Source organism: Melanaphis sacchari, unplaced genomic scaffold, assembly GCF_002803265.2.
Source record: "Melanaphis sacchari strain LSU unplaced genomic scaffold, SCAv2.0 Contig37_pilon_pilon, whole genome shotgun sequence".
NCBI classification, from domain to species: domain Eukaryota; kingdom Metazoa; phylum Arthropoda; class Insecta; order Hemiptera; family Aphididae; genus Melanaphis; species Melanaphis sacchari.
This window is the reverse complement of record NW_020271239.1, coordinates 778,770-801,660: the sequence shown is the minus strand read 5'-3', so window position 1 is coordinate 801,660 and position 22,891 is coordinate 778,770. Positions and strand designations below refer to the sequence as shown.

The following is a 22,891-nucleotide window of genomic DNA, read 5'->3' as shown; positions in this document are numbered from 1 at the left end:
AAAGTTAAATATTGAAACTTTATTATTACTCTTACCATTAATTTTTGACAAAATTAATTTTACTATAATAATTTAAAACTTAGAAAACAAATAACAGTTAATGCTTGAATTTTCATATTCAAGCATTTTCAACCATGATATAATTATTAATAAATATTGATTTTTATTTTAAGCTATTTAGGTATAAATATTTGTAATTTTTATTTTTTATTTTTTATTAATGTCTATAATAAGAGAACGTTACACCTGTATTTGTTGTCTTCGTCTTATTCTTACAAGTGCTGAAATGCGTAACATAGCATTGGTTCATTGGCTTAAATATTAAAGTGAATTGACTATTATAACACTTAATGGTAACTGCTGAACATAGATTTGCTTTGTTACGCACTCGTAAGTCGTAAAACGCAGAAAACAAATGCGGGTTAAGTTTTTTTACTAGAATTAAAAAAAAAAAATTGCAAATCCATATTTTATTTTGTGAGCATTTGAAGTTCAAATTAAAATAAAATTTTATATTTTAACTTAGGTATTTTAAAATTATGATTTTTTTAATTATTTCGTAGTTTTTCAAAAAATATTATAAGTAGAAATTTGAAACATACTACTACTTAAAGTATTGATTTTTTATTAAATTAAATACCTATTCAATATATTTAGACTAATTTTAAGTTATTTATATTATATTCCTTTGACTCACTACCATTAAAAATTTCGAAAATACATTTTTTTCAGACAAAGTTAGATATTTAAACAAAAGAAAAAGAACGATTTTAAAGTTATTTTAAAATATTATTTGTAAACTTAGAATCTTTTCTTCAGTTATTTCTTTACAAAATGGTATATTACTAACGTGAAGTATAAAGTATTTGTTAACCCATGTCTCCTTTCCTTTCAGAATCGTTTTTCTTAAACAATGGATACATTACTAAGTTAATAATACATATTTATTACAATTACTTACTCATTGACTAGGTATATATTGGATATATTTATAATACGTATACAAAAGCATACTTATATGTTCACTTTTATTAAATACTTGGTTTTTATATTAGATAACATGCATTTATATCAAATCTTATTCAAATACAATTATTATACATTTCGTTTTTTTAAATTAATTTAAATTTTTACCGTCAGTGATAATTTTTAAAAATAAATAAATAGTAAATATTGGTATTGGTAATAACGCAATGTATCGATCGGTCAGTCAGACGAGCACAATCAGCATATATAAGTAAGACGAGTAAATTTATGTATAATCTAAATTGTGATAGAATCTTAAAATTTTATAAATCCACTAATAATTTTCTATGTTCTTACTTCTAATACATAAACATTATATTAGCAATGCAAGTAGCGAATAAGTATTGTTAATTTTTTTTTCAATTTGTAAAGTTTTTTGATGGTTGAAGATGATGTTTCAAGTTCCATTTTGTTATTGTTATTCATTCTCGAAGGTGATTCAAAATATAACGTGCTTACAGACGTATATAATCCCCTCTTCGAATTTTATTCCTCCACAAAGTCCGTTAGGTACTGGTTATGTTCCCCTCTTATTAGATCGAGTAGAACACATGGTGAGCTAGCGACAGTCATCATGTCAGTGAAGAGAGACCGGCTCGATCAGGATCTCGTATTTTTTCTTATGGCATGCTTGTTATTCTGTTTGGCCTAAGTAATATGTTTTAATTTTTTTAATCTCTTTAAATCTTGATAGTTTAAATAAAGAATTTAATTAGTATGTAATGTTCATTTGTATTTATGGTGTGCAACAAAATAATTGGAGAAAAATGATTTCTGACCAACATTACTAGTAGTTATTAAATTCTGAGTAATTATTTTTTAATTGAACGTGAAATAAGTATGAAAACTAGTGATATAAACGGACAGGTAAGAACAATACCAAAGACTTATAATTATATCATACATATTTTTATGCATTTTAACGGTATAGGCTTATGTATATTATATATTCATACAGTTAAGAATTGATTTATACATTTTATTTAAAATTTTCGATTATAAATAAAATTTGTTTATTTTTAGATTTGACTTTGATTAGCATTTATTTGTTAAATACAATTTACTAATGTTTCAACAATCTTACGATATTATTTTCGTTTGAAGTATGTGTTTAGGATGTATTTATTAGATAAATGTGTTACAAAATATATGTAATGTCATAAAATAATATCTTCAATAAATAATCTTTATATTTGAAATATCTTGGAAAATATTTTGTTGTATTAACTCAAATAATCGATGTAATTGATCTGATGAAACAGAAAAAGTATTGAAACTATAATTTTTGTTTTTCTCAGATTATATTATAAAAATGGATTTTTTTAAATTTTATATTATTAACATATAACTCTCGCCTCGCTCTTGTGTTACTAAAAGGTATTCTATTGTTCTTTTAGTTTTATCAGCTAAACATCATTGAATTATTATTTTAATTTTACATATTATTATGATTTATTATATGTTTTTCTAGGAAAAATCATTAGGCCTTGTGCTCATTTTATAATTTTAATAAAAAAATAAAAGCACGTCCAGATGTATATCATATTTACTATATTAATGTATTGTAAGATTTCCTATTACGAAAAAAAGAAGAGTTTTTTTTGTTTAAAATGTTACATATATATATTAAATTTAAGATTTTTATTTTGAAAAGTATTTCTATACAAACTATTAAATTTTTAACAGGTAAAAATTAAATTCTCATATAAATTCTTAAATCATATGGTTATTTAGTAATTATTATAATTTATTTATATAAGTATAACATTATAATGTTCAGCACAAGGTTATTATTTGCGTGTAGTCATTCTTGCATTGTAGTTTGTGGTAACATATTGTATACTTAATCATTCTAGATATTCGTCGTTTCAATAAATTTGTTTATATGGGTATATATTGTGTGCTTAATAATTATATTTGTATGCTGTTTAATTGTTGAGGTCTTAAAAAAATTGTCATGTGTATCCACATAATTTACATCTGATGACTGTAAGGACACACGTTTAGTCTATATCTATACTAGATAAAAATGTATATATATATATTATTATAGTAAAATATTTAAATATATATTGTTTGTTTACGAATCATACGTTATTTTAACAAAATTATCACCAAATTTAATAGATATCGAACTCAAATAACCTTGTGATACAAAGTTTTCTGTTTTGCCAAAAATGACACGTTATTAATACATTTTACCATTACCTACTATAGGTATGAAGATAGTTATCAACAATTATGTTGTAGAACATACATGTTTTATTTTTTAAGATCAGTAAAAAAAAGTTAAAATGTTATTCATAAGTACAAAATTTAACGTACACAAAATGTATAAAGATCGTTGTAATTTCCAATGTAAGGAACTAAAAGATATTTATTTATTTGTAAATAATTTTAGGTAGTTTATTGTTCTCAGTTTTTGTATATTATGTTGGAAAACAATTAAAATAAAGTTATTTCTACAAATATAAAATTATATAAAAGTATATTGTATAATTGCAAAAATGTTTACACTATTTGAATTCTTACCTATATAATTTAACAATATTTTAAATCCGTAGTGAATAAGAATATAGATTATATATTAAATTATTTAGAAATAAAAAATAGTTAAACAGTCTTAAGTTGTTGCTCGTGCAAACACAAATGTTACTAATCATTATTTATCAAATGCTTTCAACCCATTATATTTATTTATAGTTAACTTAGAATCAAATTTGGATAATAGTGTCAAACAAATATTTAAATGTTTCTATGTTCGAGCAATTTATGTTTGAATAATATATAGATTGATCATTAATTTAGTCTGTGGTGCCGATGTCAGTTTTAAATAGTATTGCATAAAAATGAAATCTGAGATAGGAGGTACTAGTGAATAGTGAATTTATTACACTAAAATACAGAACAAATTTCATGTAATTTTTTTTCTTTTTTAGTAAAAGATATTTACAATTTGTTATTTTTAAAACAATAACTAAGTAGGTTACAATAATATATATTATAATTTACAGCACATGATTAATTTGTGGAGGAAACTGTTCACTAACCACACCTTAGATTCATGTACTTATGTCCAAATATCTATAACTTATATCTATAATGTATACTATGCGCTGTAGTTTACCATTGATCGCCACGATATCATCTACTCTCTTTGGTCAGTGCCACTGGATCTGGTCCAAACAACAACTAATAATTAATAATTAGTTAAAAACGTTGAAATAAAATTCTCTCGTTAGGTATATATATACTTTATGCTCGACCAAGAGTATATACCTAGTTAGATTAAATAAATCGATTGTAATAAAAGAATAAAGTAAAACATGTTTTGTTTTGCCATAAGCCTGTTTATTAAATTATTAATACGTCAATGTAAAATTTAAGTATAAATATTAATAAATTAGAAAAATCAAGTAAAACGCAGTTTATAACAATAAAAATAGGTATTTAGTGAGATTGTAAAATGGTAATGAGAAAAGTAATTTTGTTAATGATGTCTTTTGAAGGATAAATATCGATTAAAGCTATATTAAGTATATACTTATTGTTTAAAATAAGTCATAGATTGCCTATGGTTGTTTGAAATCCATTTGTATTTTGCGTATATAAAAGTAAAATCGTTAATTATATTTGAATGACAAAAATATATTTTTTAATAGGTGTTTTTAAACCTATCTTAAGTATAAGTGTGCTATAAAAATTCAGTCAAAATATTTCACACTATAATATATAGTACATATACTTATATCATATATGATATCACCAATGGTTTTAGTGTTGTGTTTATTATTATTATTGCTGTGTCCATTAGGTTTAAAATTAGGCAGTAATGAATAAAAATAATTCTAGATAATTTCAAAAATTATAATTTGTATAGTGATAGGTGATAGGTACATAAATTTGTATACAATTGTAAATATTATAATATTTGATTCTTTAAAAAAAAAAATTTGACTTATTTCAATATTATTCTAATAATTCAAATCAAATCAAAGTAACTGATATTTTTATTTGTTCATTACAACGTTGCAAATATAGTTTTCAAAAATAATATACTATTAAACAAGTTACATATTTACATATGTCTTGTGAAAATAATTTAACTACCTACATTTATTTGTCATTGATAAAAAAATTTTAATTATGACCAATGTCTTTATTTAGATTTAAAACAGTCTACTTGCCGTTAATATTTATATCATAACTCTAGCTCAGGTGCTCTTTAAATATGACTTAATAAACGATCGACAAAACACATTTAATTTTTACAATAGAACTTTGCATGATCATAAATTGCAACAAAATTATATAATAAATAACTTATATTATATATATAATAATATATAGATATATGATGTTTATAGTGATTAGTGTTGTAAGATACGAGTACAACTATAATGAATTATAATTAATTATTACTAACGTTATTATTATGTAAAAATTAACATTTATATTAACTATGTTCTTTTTAATTATATTTTCATCTACTCTTATTTATTAATATGATTAATTAACGTGAACTAGTTTTTACTCGCATTTTTATGTATATTATTTATGTTCATATAGTTTTAAAAACCTTTATTCCTTAGTTATAAAATCTTGAGAGATAAAACAATAAATTATAATTTAATAATTATTTATTTTATTTAAAATTAATACAGTAACTATTTTTCTTTTAAGAAAGTAATACTTGATAATTTATTTTTAATTATTTACATTAAAAATTATTTAAGCATATTATAACAAGTAACAACTGTCTTTGAAAGTCAATACCAAATATATTTTTTAAGAAAACTTCTTTTGAATATGTTATAAAAGATACACTGCATGATATCTCTTAATGTCTAATTATATACATATTATATAGTTTTATATAATTATAATTTTTCATAGTTTCTTAAAATTTTATATAATATATATCTATACACATTTATGTATAAAATATTTTTCATCAAAACTCGGTTTATGCTCTCTAGTCTCAAAAATTTGTTATTCTAAATATTACAATAGTTATATTTCCCAACATGACAATAATTAACAATATCGCAGTGTGCAAGTCGTCGCACTTTGCTCTGTTCAGCCTTATCGTTCCAATGGAGGTATACTGCAGATTCTGCACCAGTGAGATAAATTATACAACGAAGTCTATGTTGGGAGTGCTCAAGCACCGACCAGCACAATGTGTATGACGTGTGCTTTTATATAGTTGCACAAGTCTACGTTAAATATTGTTTAGGTACAAATAAAATGCATTCTCTTGAAAAGATATTGACTCTACAAATTGTTCGCTATTCTTTTTTTTATTATTTTCTAAAAGCACCTGTCAATATTTTATGTCAATAAAATACATATAATATAATAGGAGTATATTTATAGATAGCGACGCTACGAACACCACCATTACGATTTTACTCCGTTCCTTCGGTAAATATATGACTATTGACTAAATTTATATTATATGGTTACACAAGAGTTCTTTAAATATGACGAGTAATTTCACTATTTTAGTTAAGCAACGTGTAACAAATTAGTATTTATATGATGAATTCGTGACATTAACGCGTCTAAATTATGCTGCGTAGGTAGGTAGTTGTAATTGCGAGTACTATACTTTATGTATACTTGCCATGTCATTGTGTGTGTATATATATATATATTTATATATATACATGATATGTATAGACATGTTGAGAGTGAAGAGTAATATATACATGTATGTGTACAAATTGCGATTAAAATATAAGGTGTGACGGCAGTAAAAACTATTTTCGTCGGTTTTCATATACATTTTGAAAATATATTTAATATAGATTTAATATTTTCTGCTTTTAAAAATATCATTCTTGGGCAGAGATATAAATAAAAAATAAGAGTATAATATGGTTTATTGTACTATGCAGTTAGGTCGGGATTACTTGAACTGATTCTAGTTATACAGGTTTTATAAGTTATGATAATAATATTATGGTAAAATATGTCCCAATGCCCCATCAAAATTCAAGGCTTTAATTTCAAGTTTACCTGCTTAATATATGCATCTATTTCTTGCAATCTACTATTGTGTCTTGATTAAAATTGATAAAAAAGAAAAATCTTCATAAAAATATCAAAGCTGAAGGTTAATTTGATATTTGTTTTAATTATGAAAGCATGATTTTTAAGAATATTATTATTATAGCAAAGGATAAATTGAAGACATCTGAGAAATTTATTAACAAAACTAACAATAGTCGAAGCATTAAAACGATAAATTATGTATTGGTGTATACAAATAAGTTGTCTAAATCGGTTTACGAAAAATTTAACGTAATAATTGTAATACAAAAAAAATAAAATATAAAAGTTTTTATTTTTGTTTTTTCTATCATTGATCAACAACCATGGTTATCAGTTGATACATCTACATAAACATATTATTTAATTTAATTAACAATTTCTAGTGTATTAATTTCAAAATTAAATTTATGAATATGTTTGTTTTAAAAATTCTTTTATTTTGTTTGTGGTCCTAGGATTTCGTATAGATTTCATTTTGTATTCGATAAATATAATTTTTATTTTAAATTAAATTTTGTATGGCCATCAATTTTAGGATAAATCTGAAGTTGAAGTGATTTTTTTGACTGATTAATGTGTTTAAAGAGTCACCGAAAATTAAAAAAATGTTAGTCTTCTAAATTTGAAATACACATTTACTGATTTTAAAAATGGTAATAACATTTTTTAGCTTAATTCATCAATAAATAATAAAATATATACAATTATAATTTAAAAATTTATTAGGTAATAAAATACAATTATTATCAGATTTAATCTAATATTTCCTGTAGTGATAATTTTTATTAGACATGTTGAAATGTGTCCACGTGGTAGCATAGAATGTATATTTTACCTATAGAGTATTGTGTTATTATGCAGTGTTTTACTAATTTTTTTTTTTTTTTAATTATACGTGTTTATCTTTTTTTTATGTATTGTTATAAGTACATAATATAACGGTTTTTAACGTTCAAATAAATTTTGTTAAATCTTAAAAACTAATTTCCTTACAAGTGTGATAAATTAAGCATTTTTGTTATTTTAAAGGTGAAAAAGAATAATGTAGATTCTGAGTACCTACATAAAATATGTTATAGCTCTGTCCATAGTATGATGTAGCAAAAACGACATCGTATAATTAAGAAATAGTATTACAAATATCATGTAATGTGGCGTATGCACTACATATATTACAATATTTCATGATGCAACATTGTGTAGAAAATAATCACTGACAAAGCAGCATTTTGACATGATAGCCGTGCGAAACCAATAATCGATAGGATAAATGATAACTTCAGTGTAACATTTTACGATAAAATGTTTCGTACTCGAACTTTATAAACAATAGCGGTAATTTTGGTACAATTTTTATCAATACTTACGCATAATATATTTTTAATTTATAATCACTTATTAGTCGGAGTTTTAGGCTTTTTTAAGTCAATTTGAACATAATATTTATTTAAATAAATTAACGAAAGTTAACGCAAGTTAATCGATAAGCGTAATCATGTAAAAAAGAAATGTATATATATCATAGATAATGACCGTGTGTGCAAATTTCACTGAAGTATATGATACAAATATTTTCACTATAACTATTCATTATTTATTTATTAATTTTTTGAAAATCGTTAAAATTTATAAATTAAATTATAAAATATTTTTAATATTTAAATGTTTTACTTTTTTCAAACTTAGAAATATAGTTATAAACAAATTATTCGTATTTTTCGTAGTTCAACACGTTTTGTTTAAGTTAAGTAAATATAGCTATACTTACACATTTATTGTGCAACTACTTCAACTAATATAGAATTTTATGAGTCTGCCTAATAAGTATTTATTATAAAAATCAGTTGGTAGTTATCAAAACGAATTATAAAATATTGAATTTTAACTCAATCAATAATATTGTGCCCGTTTATTTATTATTATAAATGAAGTAAATAGTAAATAGGTTCTTGTAGATTCTATGTGTTAAGTGTACTTATTACATAATAATGAATTGATCACTTGTGAAAGGAGCTATGAATTGAATGGAAAACTTTCGGAAAAGAAAATTACCATATTCAGCGAACAATACCACTATTTAATTTGAAAAAAAATTATAACAATTAAAATATATCGAATTTGTATAACATAAAATGATTTAAATTCAAAATGCATAGTCTTAACTCTTTTTATAATAGAATATATTATATTGACATGCGGTTATTAATTTTTTTCATTTGTTATATAATGGATTAAAAGTCAACAGCTATATTGTGTATGTAATAAGAATGATAAAATTATAAAAACCATAAATTTGTTTAATAATATTTTGTAATTTATAAATTTTTTTTTTTATACTTAAAGAACTATTATTTATATTTTTGACTATTTTTAAAATTCGACATCTTTCATCAAAATCATCTAATTTTTTTTTCATTAATCGGATAATTTTGATTTTAAAATTAAAAGAAAATAAGAAACACTTTTCTCTTGTTTTATTAAAAATATGAAAAATATTCAGTTGTTTATCGACGACCATATCTCATATTGTTATTATCATCGTGATAAATATAATATACCTATTATAATTAAATTTAGCAAAAAATTTACATTTTACTTGTACCACATTTTTTTTTTTTATAACTGTTTTTGTTTAGAACATAATTTATAAAATACAGATATCGAACAAAATATTTTTTTTATGAAATGTACTTGTATTTATTTTGACAACCTGTATGAAACTGCATTATTTTCAATCGATATTTTTACGACGAATTGTTGTTTCATTTTATTATTCTTTATAATTAAAAAATTTTTAATCATTGAATAAATAAATGTATAATCTCATCTTTGATACTGAAATACATTTAACGAAGTCCTTGGATAATTGTTTTCTAATTGTTGTATACAAATAAGTTTGAAGGCATCTGACTATGGAATCGGTTGATAATTATGAGATAACATTAAATCTTGGTACAAATGTTTGGTGATGTACTGTATAATATTGCAAATTTTAGCTTTATAATAATCATTTTAAATCTGTCGTTACTTAATTTTAACATTAATAAATAGGCCAACCTATCATACAATATATAAGTGAGGAGGGCCTATACGTAGGCTTGTTTTGCTATAGTATGTTTATGTGAAGCAAGTTTTGAGAATTTTAAATTTTACAATACATTCACAAATCACAATTTAAAATTACATAATATCATTATTTTAAATATGTTATTGGAGGTTCAAAATAATTACAATAATTTTCAATTTATGTTACTCCTATAGAAAACTATCCTTGGCGTCATTTAACCCGTGGTTGTATAAAAATTATTAAAACCGACAATCGATTGCGACGTAGTATTGCATCAAACTGTGGTGCAGTGAAGCCACAGTACAGAACTCTGGTATATTGTCTATATTTATGAAGACAAAATATAATATAGCAACAATTATAGAACATAATATTATAGTACGTATAAATAATAATAGTCTACACGGCAAACCGTTATTGTAGGTATATCATCATTGTATGATACAGTCTTAATTCTAACACGCATAGACGCATAGTTTAATAATATTGCGCGCGCATTCGATCCTTAATCATAGACGCTTACAGTGTCGATGTGTTTTGTACGAGCTATTATACAGTTAATTCATTTCAGAGAAAGTAGTTATAATAATATAACGGTTGCAAGTGTTCGTATAGTCTCAAATAAAATCTAAACACACGACGGAAAACATAATAAGGATATTATTAATATGCTCTATTGCTATTCATCTATATATATATTAAATATATTATGTATCTATAGTATATAACTTGTGTAATATGGGTAGGTAGGTTATACTATATTAAAGTTTATGAGCAGTTTTTTAAAATGATGTAATATCTATAATGTCAATAGATTTGGAATAAGTTATCGGTATCTACATTTTTTATTGTGCTCTAAAATCGAATTATTTTTTTAGCAACAAACATTAAGAACTCAAACATTATGTACGTATTACAGATTATAGGCATATCTACAATCTATTGTCTATGGAACTTTTAATTTACCTATAACTTGTCAGTATTCTATTTTTCAAAATTATGGGATAAATTACCTATAATCGAAAATTTTAAAGAATTATTTCAATTACTTTTTAATAATAATAATGAATGTCAATTGTGTTTTTTATGTTTAGATTTTATGATATTCAATTAAATTAAAGTAACAATTGATCAAATAAAGTTAATTTCATAAATTTTATTAGTATGTATAATTTATTTGAGTATATTTTATTGATTTATTCATGATATAGGTATACTCGTAATTTTATTTATAAAGTTGAATAGGTACTTGAATGTAAATAATTATTCTTATATTAACACTTTGAAATACAAGGAAAATTAAATAAATTATAATTAAGAACTTATTACCTATATACTATTAATGTACCTTTTGTGAAAAGTTAATTATATAATATATATGTATACTTTGAAGTAAACAGGTCTTTGGTAAATAATTTTATTTGAATTATGTTTATGTATGTTTTAATGCTCGAATTTACATTTACAGTTTAAAAGCTTCTGTTCAGTATGTATTACTGTATTTAATAAAATATCAAAATCTATTTGTAACTCCTCTAATAAATTATGTATAATGTTTATATGATTTGAGAACAACTTATAAATAATAATTAAGATATAATTCAGGTAATATTTTTTAAGCAGTAGAAGTTTTAAATTGTGATGAATTTCCCTATTTCTTACTTCATTTTGATAAACGAAGGTCGATAATATTACGTATGACAGTTAGGAACTCGAATGTTAACCGTCGTCTTATGCAGAATTTCTGAAATCAGAAATAGTTTTGACGAGTAGTCGGAACGTTTGATTAAACTAGTAAATACTGAACTAAATAATTGAGAGGCAGCAATCTAAAAGGCGCTATTGTCAAAATTTAAATTGTTCCAAAATAACAATATTTGAGGCTGTTTTCTGATAGAACATTTGATCTAGTACTACTTTGAAAGGGGGAAGAACTTTTTTTTACAAATGAGAAAAATTAACCAAAATTAGGAGGTAAACGGGAAATTTTATGTCAAATTAGTTTTGCGATTATAAAATTAATTAATATTATTAAAGTTTGTAATTTATTTAGTGAAAAAAAAATCGTAAAATTTTTTATTTTAATACCCAGCTATTACTTTTAATAGGTATTAACAATTTTAGTTATTATTATGTAATTTTAAAATTATTGTTCGTAAAGACTTATAAAGGATATAATATATTTAAAATTAATTTATGATAATAATTATACTATAGGTAAATATAGCCAGGACAGATAGGTAAGGTAATATAATAATTAATATATAATGTCTATTTTAAAAGTTTGAAGAATTTTTTTTTTTTATTTGCATTATTCTAATTATTGGCAGGTTTCCTAAATGATTGATGTTGCGCAATTTATAAGAATTTTATGTGTTCAATAATCAATATCATTATTTTTGAATTCAACAGTCTTTTTCATACGTATCACATCATCTAATATTTTTTTTACATGCACAAAAAATACGCAAAATAAACAAATATTTAGAATACATATTTAAATTATACGTCTCAAGTATATTTAAAATATGTATTTAAATAGGTACAAAAAATATAATACTATCAGTCCGGACTTACGTATTTTAAAAAGCTGGTTATAATTGAGAGTTTTATAAACAACTAACAATAAGACATGTTGTCTTACGGTAATATGATAGTTTTAAAAATATATGTGTATATTATTTTAATTGGTCTTGAAATTAAATATTTCTGCTTCGACTATTAAGGTATCTATAATTATTATCGTTTTTTTTACTTGCAATTTTGGAATACCATTTATTTATTACCCATGTGGCTATGTATACTTGTGTAGAGACGTAAAGCTTATATCGGTGTACAACCGTACAACTATATCTGGTGACTGGTATAATACTCGTATATAGATGTCTTACATCAATATAAAAAAATAAAGCACGCCTTGCATTATTTTTTTTTTTTTTGTAAGACAAACTGAACATATTAAATGTGTGTATACGCGTAATACGTGAACATAGTTAGGTATACAAACGAGTTATGATCAATAAACTATATGCATAGACGTTCTCGTGCGTATTCAGTATTTTTTGCAAATTAAAAAACACAATAAAATCAAATATCTTAAAATACCTATCAGAAGAGAAAATAGAATTTTAAAAAATAGTCGTTCAAAGTGTTATCAATATTGTTTATATTAACAGAATTCTCGGCTGTCACCCATAAGCAAAAAAAAAAAAAAAAATATCCAAACGAAACTCAAATGCGTGCAAACAAATTTGCTTTTTAATAATCCATACTATGCAAAAATAAATTATTGCTTACAAAATATGTTTAATAATTTTATTTCAGCAATTTAATTAAAAATCATAATAAAGAAGATACAATAAATTTTTAATTAAGTATATTAGTATAATATTATCCAAAATATTCTTGTAAGTAGTAATATTTTATAATTAGAAAATTTAACGTATTTACGATTACACAGGATTATCAAAACATATTAGTTAAAAAAAAAACTGTAGTTCTAATTTTAAGAATTAAAATTAGTGTTACTTATATAAAATTGAATAATTAATATCGACAATAAAATTAGTTCATAGTGTATGTGTTTATACTACTAATATATTGGCACTTATCGCATATTAAATAAATAATAATTTATAATATTTTAAAGATTAAAATTTTAGTTAATTTAATTTAAATTTAATTTGAAACTAAAAGTTAGTTTTAACCTAAGTAAATAATAACGGGTCTTATAATTCTACAGGAAAATAAAATTAATATTTTGATCTTATTCTGTTATTTGTTAATAAGGTAATTGCAAATTAGTTTCAAGTCATTTAAAAAATCAATTAAATTGTGTTTTTGACCACTATTGGAAATCTCGTTTTATGCTGAACAAAAATAAAAATTGTATTTAATTGCATCTATATCTACGTACCACAGACTACAGTCAATAAACCTATAATTTATGAATGATAAATAAAATTACGGTATGATCTTGGTGTAATACAAAAAAGTTATTACTGTTTTAAGATCTGTTAGGTTTTCAATATATTTTTTTATTTTTTACTACAATTTTACTTACAGCATTCTCAAAATCTGTTACAAATTATATAATTTTAATCATCGACGTTAAAATGCTCTCGTTTATTTTAATTTTATTATAACTTTACTATATTCTATTGTTTAATATTGTTATATTGTGCATGTCTATGATTGAGTCAACATTTTATTCGCAAACAGAGAAACGTGGTCAGCGGTTTTTCCGTATTATTTACAATCAGTTAATATTATTATTTATTACAAATTTTCACGTAATAATTGTAGATACTTCTTACTGCAGGCATTTCTAATCGTTTGGTGCGCAGTAGGTATATTATAATGTGAATTGAAGTATTTTTTTTCTTTGCAAAGGACTAGTAGAAAGAAAAACTCTGACGGTCGTGAAGATACCTAACTGTAAAAAACATTAAATTACACAAGCATCTACGTTGTTCGATTTTTACGTTATTACTTATTTTATTATTTTTATAATCAAATACTTAATTCAAAAGTTTTTTACAAGAATTTTGGTTTATTACTGTAATTATTGAAAATTAAATATTAACTACAGAAACGATAGACATTATTTTGTAACTGTTATTTCATGTGAAAAACGTTTTTTTCAAATTACATTTTTATAATGAGCGACTCGTTTCTGTATAATATTTTGACACGATTTACAGTGTCGCAGTTTTGTGTATTAAATTCTACTTTAATCTATGTAAGAAATCGAATAGCGTAATATTTTTTGAAAATTTCCGGTTATACTCGAATCCACTTATATAATATATATATATATATTTATAATTATTTATTTATAATATTATACATAGACGCAGTTTATGCAGTTGCTATAATATTGAGAAGAAAACGACTACAGTGTATAATTTTCAACCGAGATTAAGGTCAGTGGTTACGGATACATGTATTTTTGTATTATCTGATAATACATTCCTTGGTTGGTTGGTACACCACATACTCATACGATGTAAATTTTATAAAATTACGATTCTTGTGCTCGGTACGACGGTTTCATTCGATATGATTTTCAAGACTTAACTAGTTAACTGTTTATGTGTCAAAATAACAATAATTAGATAGTGATTACACTTAGGTAGTAACTATATGTTTTAAAAAAAAAAAATGTATTTAAGTTTCAAAGTATAATTCAAAATATGAAGTGGTAGATTGCGTAATAAATATCATATAATATACCTACCTAAGTACTAATTATTTAAATATTATATGGACTGACTAATAATAATAACTTATCATAGCTATTAATAAGATTATATTATTATTATTATTAAATTGTAATCAAAGATTAGGCAATACTTAAGAAATCGGGAAAACTCGATTTTGTTTCACGTAGTAATTTGATAATATGTACTCGAATTGGGTCCCCAGTCACAACTCATAACATGTGCAGGTCGTCGCGATACATCAATCTTAATAGAATTAATATTGTTATTAGCGCTGTAGATAACTATTGTAATGTGACTAAATGTAGTGTAAGTATTAATTATGGATAAAAAAAGATATTCATATACCGTTTATATTGTTACAGTTATCATTTTATGAACCCTAATTAATCGTTAATGTATAATTTTCGTCTTACAGTTGTATTGTTATATTATTGTATAATTTACAATTTTGTATTACTTACTTTAATACAATATCAGATTAACCATATTCTTATAATATATTATTATTATTATCTTATAACCATAAAATATATTAAAATTTAAATAAAACGTTTTATACATACGTAAAAGTATCCTATCAAACTTTGATAATGATCATGGGTACTGGGTACACATATTTAAGTAAATTTTCTTCCACTTAAAATAATTTTTCAAACAATAAAACATTATTATTTATTAAATTTAAACTTTTTAGTAATTATACACCAGTGAAACGGAACCTGCAAGGTCTTTCATGATTATGTAAATTAAAAAATAATAATTATAGAAATTTAAATTTCCACTTTTTATTTATAACTAAGTCATTGAATAGTAAGTTATCTATTCAATATTTAAGAGATTATAAATACTGTTAGAATAAAATTAAAATAAAAAATCTAAAAACCTTAGTATTCCTACTTTATTGGAAGTAATTTAAATAAAATTGTTGACATTATTAAACTATAACTTATGCTAAAAATATATTTTTTGATGGTACTATAAATATTTACATCTATATATTAGTTATCATTAATGATTATATTTAGTCATATATCTATATATACCACATTAAGCTTACATTCGTTTTTAAATTCTTAAATGTAATCGAAATTTTCTAAAATAAAACTAGAAAAAATTATAAATTTTCTAAATTGTATAATTAGTCAACAATTGTCTTACATTTGTATCATATAAATGAGATTTATATTTCAAGTACTAACCTAATTTAATAGTGTTGTAATTTTTTGTTGACAAATTTTATTATAGAATGAAGTGTGTTCATGTTTTATAAAAAGATTATATCTATTTTTTGTATGTTCCTAAAAGGTCTTTAACATAAAAAAAGTTCATTTCTTCTTTTATATTATAGTTGACCTTCGTATTTTTTTTTTTTTTTTTTATTGCGTTTAACACATCTAAAATGAATTTCCTAATTTCACATCTTAACAATAAAATATTAATTAGTGTTTCCTTGACGTTGAATTCACACTGATAAATTAGTTACTTACCTTCTATACTAATAAACCATAATAATTACCTTTATGTTTATTATGATATAATGTTGATAAGTCATATTTAATCTATATAAATGCAATGTTATGCATTCACGCAGTACTACTCGAATAATAAATAATATGTTTGAAAATCAAAACTCGGTTATGTAAGGTACAATTACTAAGATATTATATTCTTTGTTTTATTCAGAAAAAGAAACTCAGATCAGTATAACATATTTATATAAGTAATAGAGAATGACCTAGACGATTTTTTTTTGTGATTTGAGCCGTTGGTACTTTGTACAATTTACACAATTTAAAAATTATCAATTTTGAAATACTACTGCATTTGGATAATTTAAAACGATAGATAATAGATAATAGATATAATGATAAAATGTCACATTAAGTACATTTTTTTCGATTGATCACTAAATCAGTGATGGTACTGAAATTTTCAAGTTTTCTTTCTTTTTTTTTGCTTATTACTAAATTAACAAAACCATTCATATTATTTATTATTTCGTTGTTAATTTTTCTTAATAATTCCATAATAAGTCAAAATACCAGACTGCCGTATTTCAGTTTGTGCCATTTTTACATTGAAAAAGTTTAATTTTCCCGTTGAGTGCAAACGTCAAATAACAATGTTTAAAGTTGTAGCTATATCGTGATTATAATTTGTGAATATTTTAGCCATAATATGTATACATCATAGTCACATGTTAAAGTATATTAGAATAGTATTCACTTATAGGATTGTATAAAACGTGTAAATGTTTGGGTTTAAAAAAGTATTGTATAATATTTTAAAGCTTACTTAAAGCATTTATATTTTTAATTTCAAATTCATGGTTAAAAAATCCTATACGATACATTATTTTCAAACATCAAACCATTTTTAGCTCAAATCTATATACCTAGTTTATGTTGTGGCACGATTATGCTAGTAACATGTGATTTAAAAATATAAGGTTAAAAAATTTAATTGACTAAAAATATTTTTTCAAAGTGTTTCCTTGTGTTACCTTGTGTAAATATTTTAAATAATTTAAAAATGTTTTTAGATTTAAATTTTGATTAAGAATTGTGATTTACCTATAATAATTAGAATTAAATAATATTCCATTTAAATTAAAAAAAAAAAAAAAAATTATGGTCATTATAGAATAGGTTGTTAATGTGTGTGTGAATGCTTAGAATATAATCACATGTCCTTAGTGTACATTTAAGTATGTAGTTACCCATTTAAAAACCTTTCCGGAGACATGTCAACAATAATTATTATTGTTTTTATTATTATCAGTCTCATTATTAAAATGTAATCATAATACTAGGGTTCAAAATTCAAAATTATTTTTCATCCAATCATATTAAATTCTTTAATTGACTTGATTATTATTATACAGAACACTTTATCAATTTTTTTTTTTTTTTTGAGTATAGGACCTAGTGAAGCTATTTTTTTGGAAATATAACATATCATACTATTTTTGTGCTATCTTGGTCATAACGCAAATGTTGAAAGGATGCTTTTACTAATAGTTACTTAGTAGAGCAAAGAACGAAATTATCTTCAAGTAGGTAAGGTTCAAATTTAAAATTATTTGTTTGGGATCAGACAAGTAAGTTAAGGGGAAATATTGAAACTATTACAATGCATAAAAAAAGTCAGAAAAGTATCAAAATTGATAATAATTTACAAAAAACATACATTTTTATTTTGATGTGGAATTAAATTTATTTATTTTTAAATGTATACACTTTAAATAACTCTATAAAATAAAAATTAAGTAGATATCCAAAATTCATTACTAATATTAATTTTACAGTAATTAAAATTATTATTTGAAAAAAAAAATAACAAAAATAGTAGTTTTTCTTGATAGTGTTCATTTAATATGGACAAGCAAAAAATAAAATTCATTCAACAATCAATTATTAATAAATGTCTAAGTCAGAACTTTAATGGGAATTCTATGGTACACTAACTCTCGCTATTTCCGTTAAAGATTATTTACAACTAAACGGCCTAACGCATAAGGAGTTGCCTTTAAAATGCTCCTTATAGAATGTCGAGAGACGCATTGGATACTTAAATACTTTATCCATCTCTGTTTCGATTTTAATAAAAAAAAAACTCCTTCGGCATGCATACTTAATGTTATGAATTGTATGGGTTGTTAAGATAAGAAAACTTTGATAAAACAAAAGAAATGCGACAATGAAAAACTTTTCAGTAATAGTATAACGATTTTAAAAGCGAAATGCATTGTATTCAAGTAAAAGTGGATTAAGACATGTCTGTTGATTATTAACACAATTATACGATCGCAGTAACCTGCACTAAACTGAGTAATAAGACTACGAATATAAAATACGATTTTCGTGATTCAAAACTATTCAGTACACAAAACTAGTCAATAATTTTGCTTAGACGTTTCTTCTGTACCTTAGCAGTACACATAATATACTATTTGATTCAGCACGTAGTTAAATTTTTTTTTTTTAACAATTACGTCCTTTTATTACTGTTAATTTAAAATATTCTGGTATATCGCCATAAGTACTACAAGCTAAATTTATTTGTACTGGCCATTAGCTAACATTATTATAAATTTTTAGCACTCAAATTTTAAGTCATTTGTATAAATTTGTTTCCTTTAAAATAATAAATATACTTTTGATGGAAAAATATTTAAATTCTTGATTATTATTTCCTAGAAATTTTTTTTTTTTGTTATTCTCACCCAAGTTTTATACAAAGAATTACGATTTAACGTGATTCTAGAAAATAATACAGTTTCTGTTGACGGCGTTAACACACAGTTTACACCGTACATGGTAAGTGTTTTATTTGATTGATGTTTTCCGTTGTTTATACTTTTGTAAAGACGAATATGTAAATATCATACGCTCCAAAAAGATCGTTTCGACGATTTAATACGATTTCGATCGTGGGTTACTTGAGTATTTGTGCGGTAGTGGTAACGATAGATGAGAATGAAGACTTTAGTTTTTCTTTTCTTTTTTTTTCTACACTGGTAATTTGTTTGTATCATTTAGAACACCCGCAGAGTGCCTACAAACGCGTAAAACATTTAAATTCGCCGTCTAATTTGGAAACAGTGGTGTAGATGAGGCAATTTATGTGATAGGTAGTAATTAATCAACAAAATGAACAACGACGAACAAACTACAGCAGTATTATTATAGCGCCGCACATAACATACACACGCCGACCAACAGTCACTGTCGTGTATGTTTGCGTGTGCTCGCGCCTGTAAGTTCATTATTATCTTAATACCATTGAGTATATAATTTACTCAATGCTAATACGTATTACTATTGTGTATATATATTATATTATATACTATATATATATATACTCAATGGAAATTACTAACTTACATTTTTATAACAATTTATCCACTCTCGATAATATTAATATTAATAATATTATTGTACCGACGCCGGATCCGGTATTCTATACGATTTACAACTTGGAAAATTTAAACGCAATCTAGGTTTATGGCATAGACAGGTATGCACTCTCGTCGCTGCATTTTGGTAAACTTATTACACACTACATCAGCGGTTCCCTGGTGAGCCGCGTTGTTAGCAAAAAGACCGCCGTCTTGAATTTGGTCTTGTCTAAAAATAAATTTGAAAACCAAATATCTAGTAGATATCTAGTTTAATTCCAAGATTCTCAAAATTTTTCGATGACGTGCAAACTCACTTATCTCATTAATATTATTTTTTAATGTCAGAAAAACAACTAAAATGTTTTATTTATAAAAAAAAAAAATTTAATTTTAATAAATTAAAATATAAATCTATATGATTCATTACAATTGTTTTCTAATTTTCATTTATTTGTTGTCATATATTGTGCTTTGACTTAAAAAAAAGCGCCTTGAGAAAATCTTAGTCCAAAAAATGCGCCGTAAGTGGGAAAAGTTTGAGAACCGCTGCACTGTATTATAATATTATGATTATATTTCGTTTCTACAGTATTATTTTTTAAACGATTCGTATAATTTTTTTTTTTTTCATTATCAATATTATTATGCATGTGGGTAAAATGAACTCAATATTTATATAATAAAATATAATTTTTTTTCATAAACAATTTATATATCAGTGTTACGATACTCAATACTGTTAAAGTATATTTTTGAAATTGACTGCTTTTGTTTTCTAAAAACTGAAAATCTGTTTGATAGGTTTTGATTTATTTTACCACGTTAATTGAGATAATCAAATAATTCCATAAGGGATTTTATTATTCTATTATAGAAACTTAACTTTTTAAAAATATTTTTAATTATTTTATCATTAGATTTTTTTTTTTAGTTGGGAATTCAATTTTGAAGATTTTAATATGGAACTGTAAACTATTCATTATATAATGATCACGGATGTTAGGTACTCATTCTATTTATGTCTCACTTTGGTGCTTTATTACCTGTATCTAGTGTACCTCCATTTTGAAACAATAATAAATCAGAGCTTTGAATGAAGGTCAGTTATAACAATTTTAATTGTACAGAAAAATTTTTTAAATCTTACTGCTTATTTTAGATAAACTGATTTGAAATTTAATTTTAGAATTAAAATTTTTTGAAAGTTAAAAAAAAAACAATAAGGTTATAGGTACTAACAATATAAGTAGTTTCTTACTTCTGGGTGGACCGATGAATGTATCATTTTTTTTTAACGATGTATTGTTTTTTTGTGTATGCTTGTACGTCACATTTAGAAGTAGTAAAATATTTTCAATCTTTAACTGTGATAGTGGTTTCTTGTAGCAAAATAAATTTAATTAAAACTAAAAATTATCAATGCTTTTTAAAATACTAAGGAAAACTAAAAATAAAACGTAATTATGGACGTCAGTTTTCGACTATACCTACTTACATCGATTTTATTTTTTGTTCCAGTATTTTAAATTACTAAAATAAATTATCATATATTTGAAATACGTAGATAACCTTGAAATCATAATTTCATATAATTTTAAATGTATTATAGATATTTTATATGTTTACTTTTTTTAGTTTGTTTTCGATTTGTATTGGTAAAAATAGTTTTTATACGTACAAAAACTTGGGAATTTCAAACAAGGTTACTCGTAATTAATATTCTTTCAGTTATTAAAAATACACTTTCATGGTTTATTTTTAGGTTATGAAGTTTGAAACTTATTTTTTGAAAAAAATTCAATCACGAACATTTTTAAATTTATTCTGTAGTTTAAAATTTATAAAATGTTTCAATGTTAATATCAAAGGCGTGATAATGCAGTAGAAGGTTCTTTATCATCTATATCTAAAAAAATGTTTGTGTATTTGTGTTACATTTGTTTTTTATGAGCGTTTGAAATTTAACTGTTGATAAAATTCAAACGTAAAATAACGATTTAAATTTTTTTTATTATTTTATTGCAATTCAAAAAATAAAACTCTTATAAATCATTAATTGTTACTTAAATTATCACTTAATAGATAATATATATTTTTGTATACATTAAAATCATCAAATATTTTTAGTCAAAAAAACTAAAAATTGTAATACAAGGTTATTTATAAGTTCTTATAGCATTGATATTAATCAAGGTGCAATATTACAACAAAAAAATTAAAAAAATTGATTTTGTTAAAACTAGTATACTATAAATTTAACTATTTTTTACATTTTTAATTTTTTCTATATTTAATTATATATAAAAACTTTACATTGCTTGTGAAAATGACCTCTCTTAAATAACACTTTAAAATATATCCAATTTAAAATATGTATTCACAACATTTTTGGAACATTCCCACATAAAAAATGTGTACAAAATTAAATTAAGGTTCATTTTTTCTAAATCGTGTCCGTTTTTTTAATTACATTAAAGTTGGTTGTTTTTACAAATATTAATATTTTTACATAGAATTTTATTTCATGTAGTTATTAATGTTATATATAGTATAGCTATTACTAATTATTACTAATGAGTAAATACTATGTAGAAGTTTTTAACACTTTAA

At 23.3% G+C, this 22,891-nt stretch overlaps 1 protein-coding gene across 1 annotated transcript in view; it reads left to right on the top strand.

The window, feature by feature from the left end:
- The first annotated feature begins 1,604 nt into the window (after positions 1-1,604).
- LOC112597130 (long-chain fatty acid transport protein 4-like) overlaps positions 1,605-22,891 on the top strand; it is a 44,294-nt gene continuing 23,007 nt past the window's right edge. Inside the window, exon 1 of the mRNA XM_025343060.1 lies at positions 1,605-1,893. Within this exon, the coding sequence (XP_025198845.1) occupies positions 1,867-1,893 (27 nt within the window). The 5' untranslated portion in view covers positions 1,605-1,866. The remainder of the gene's footprint in view (positions 1,894-22,891) is intronic.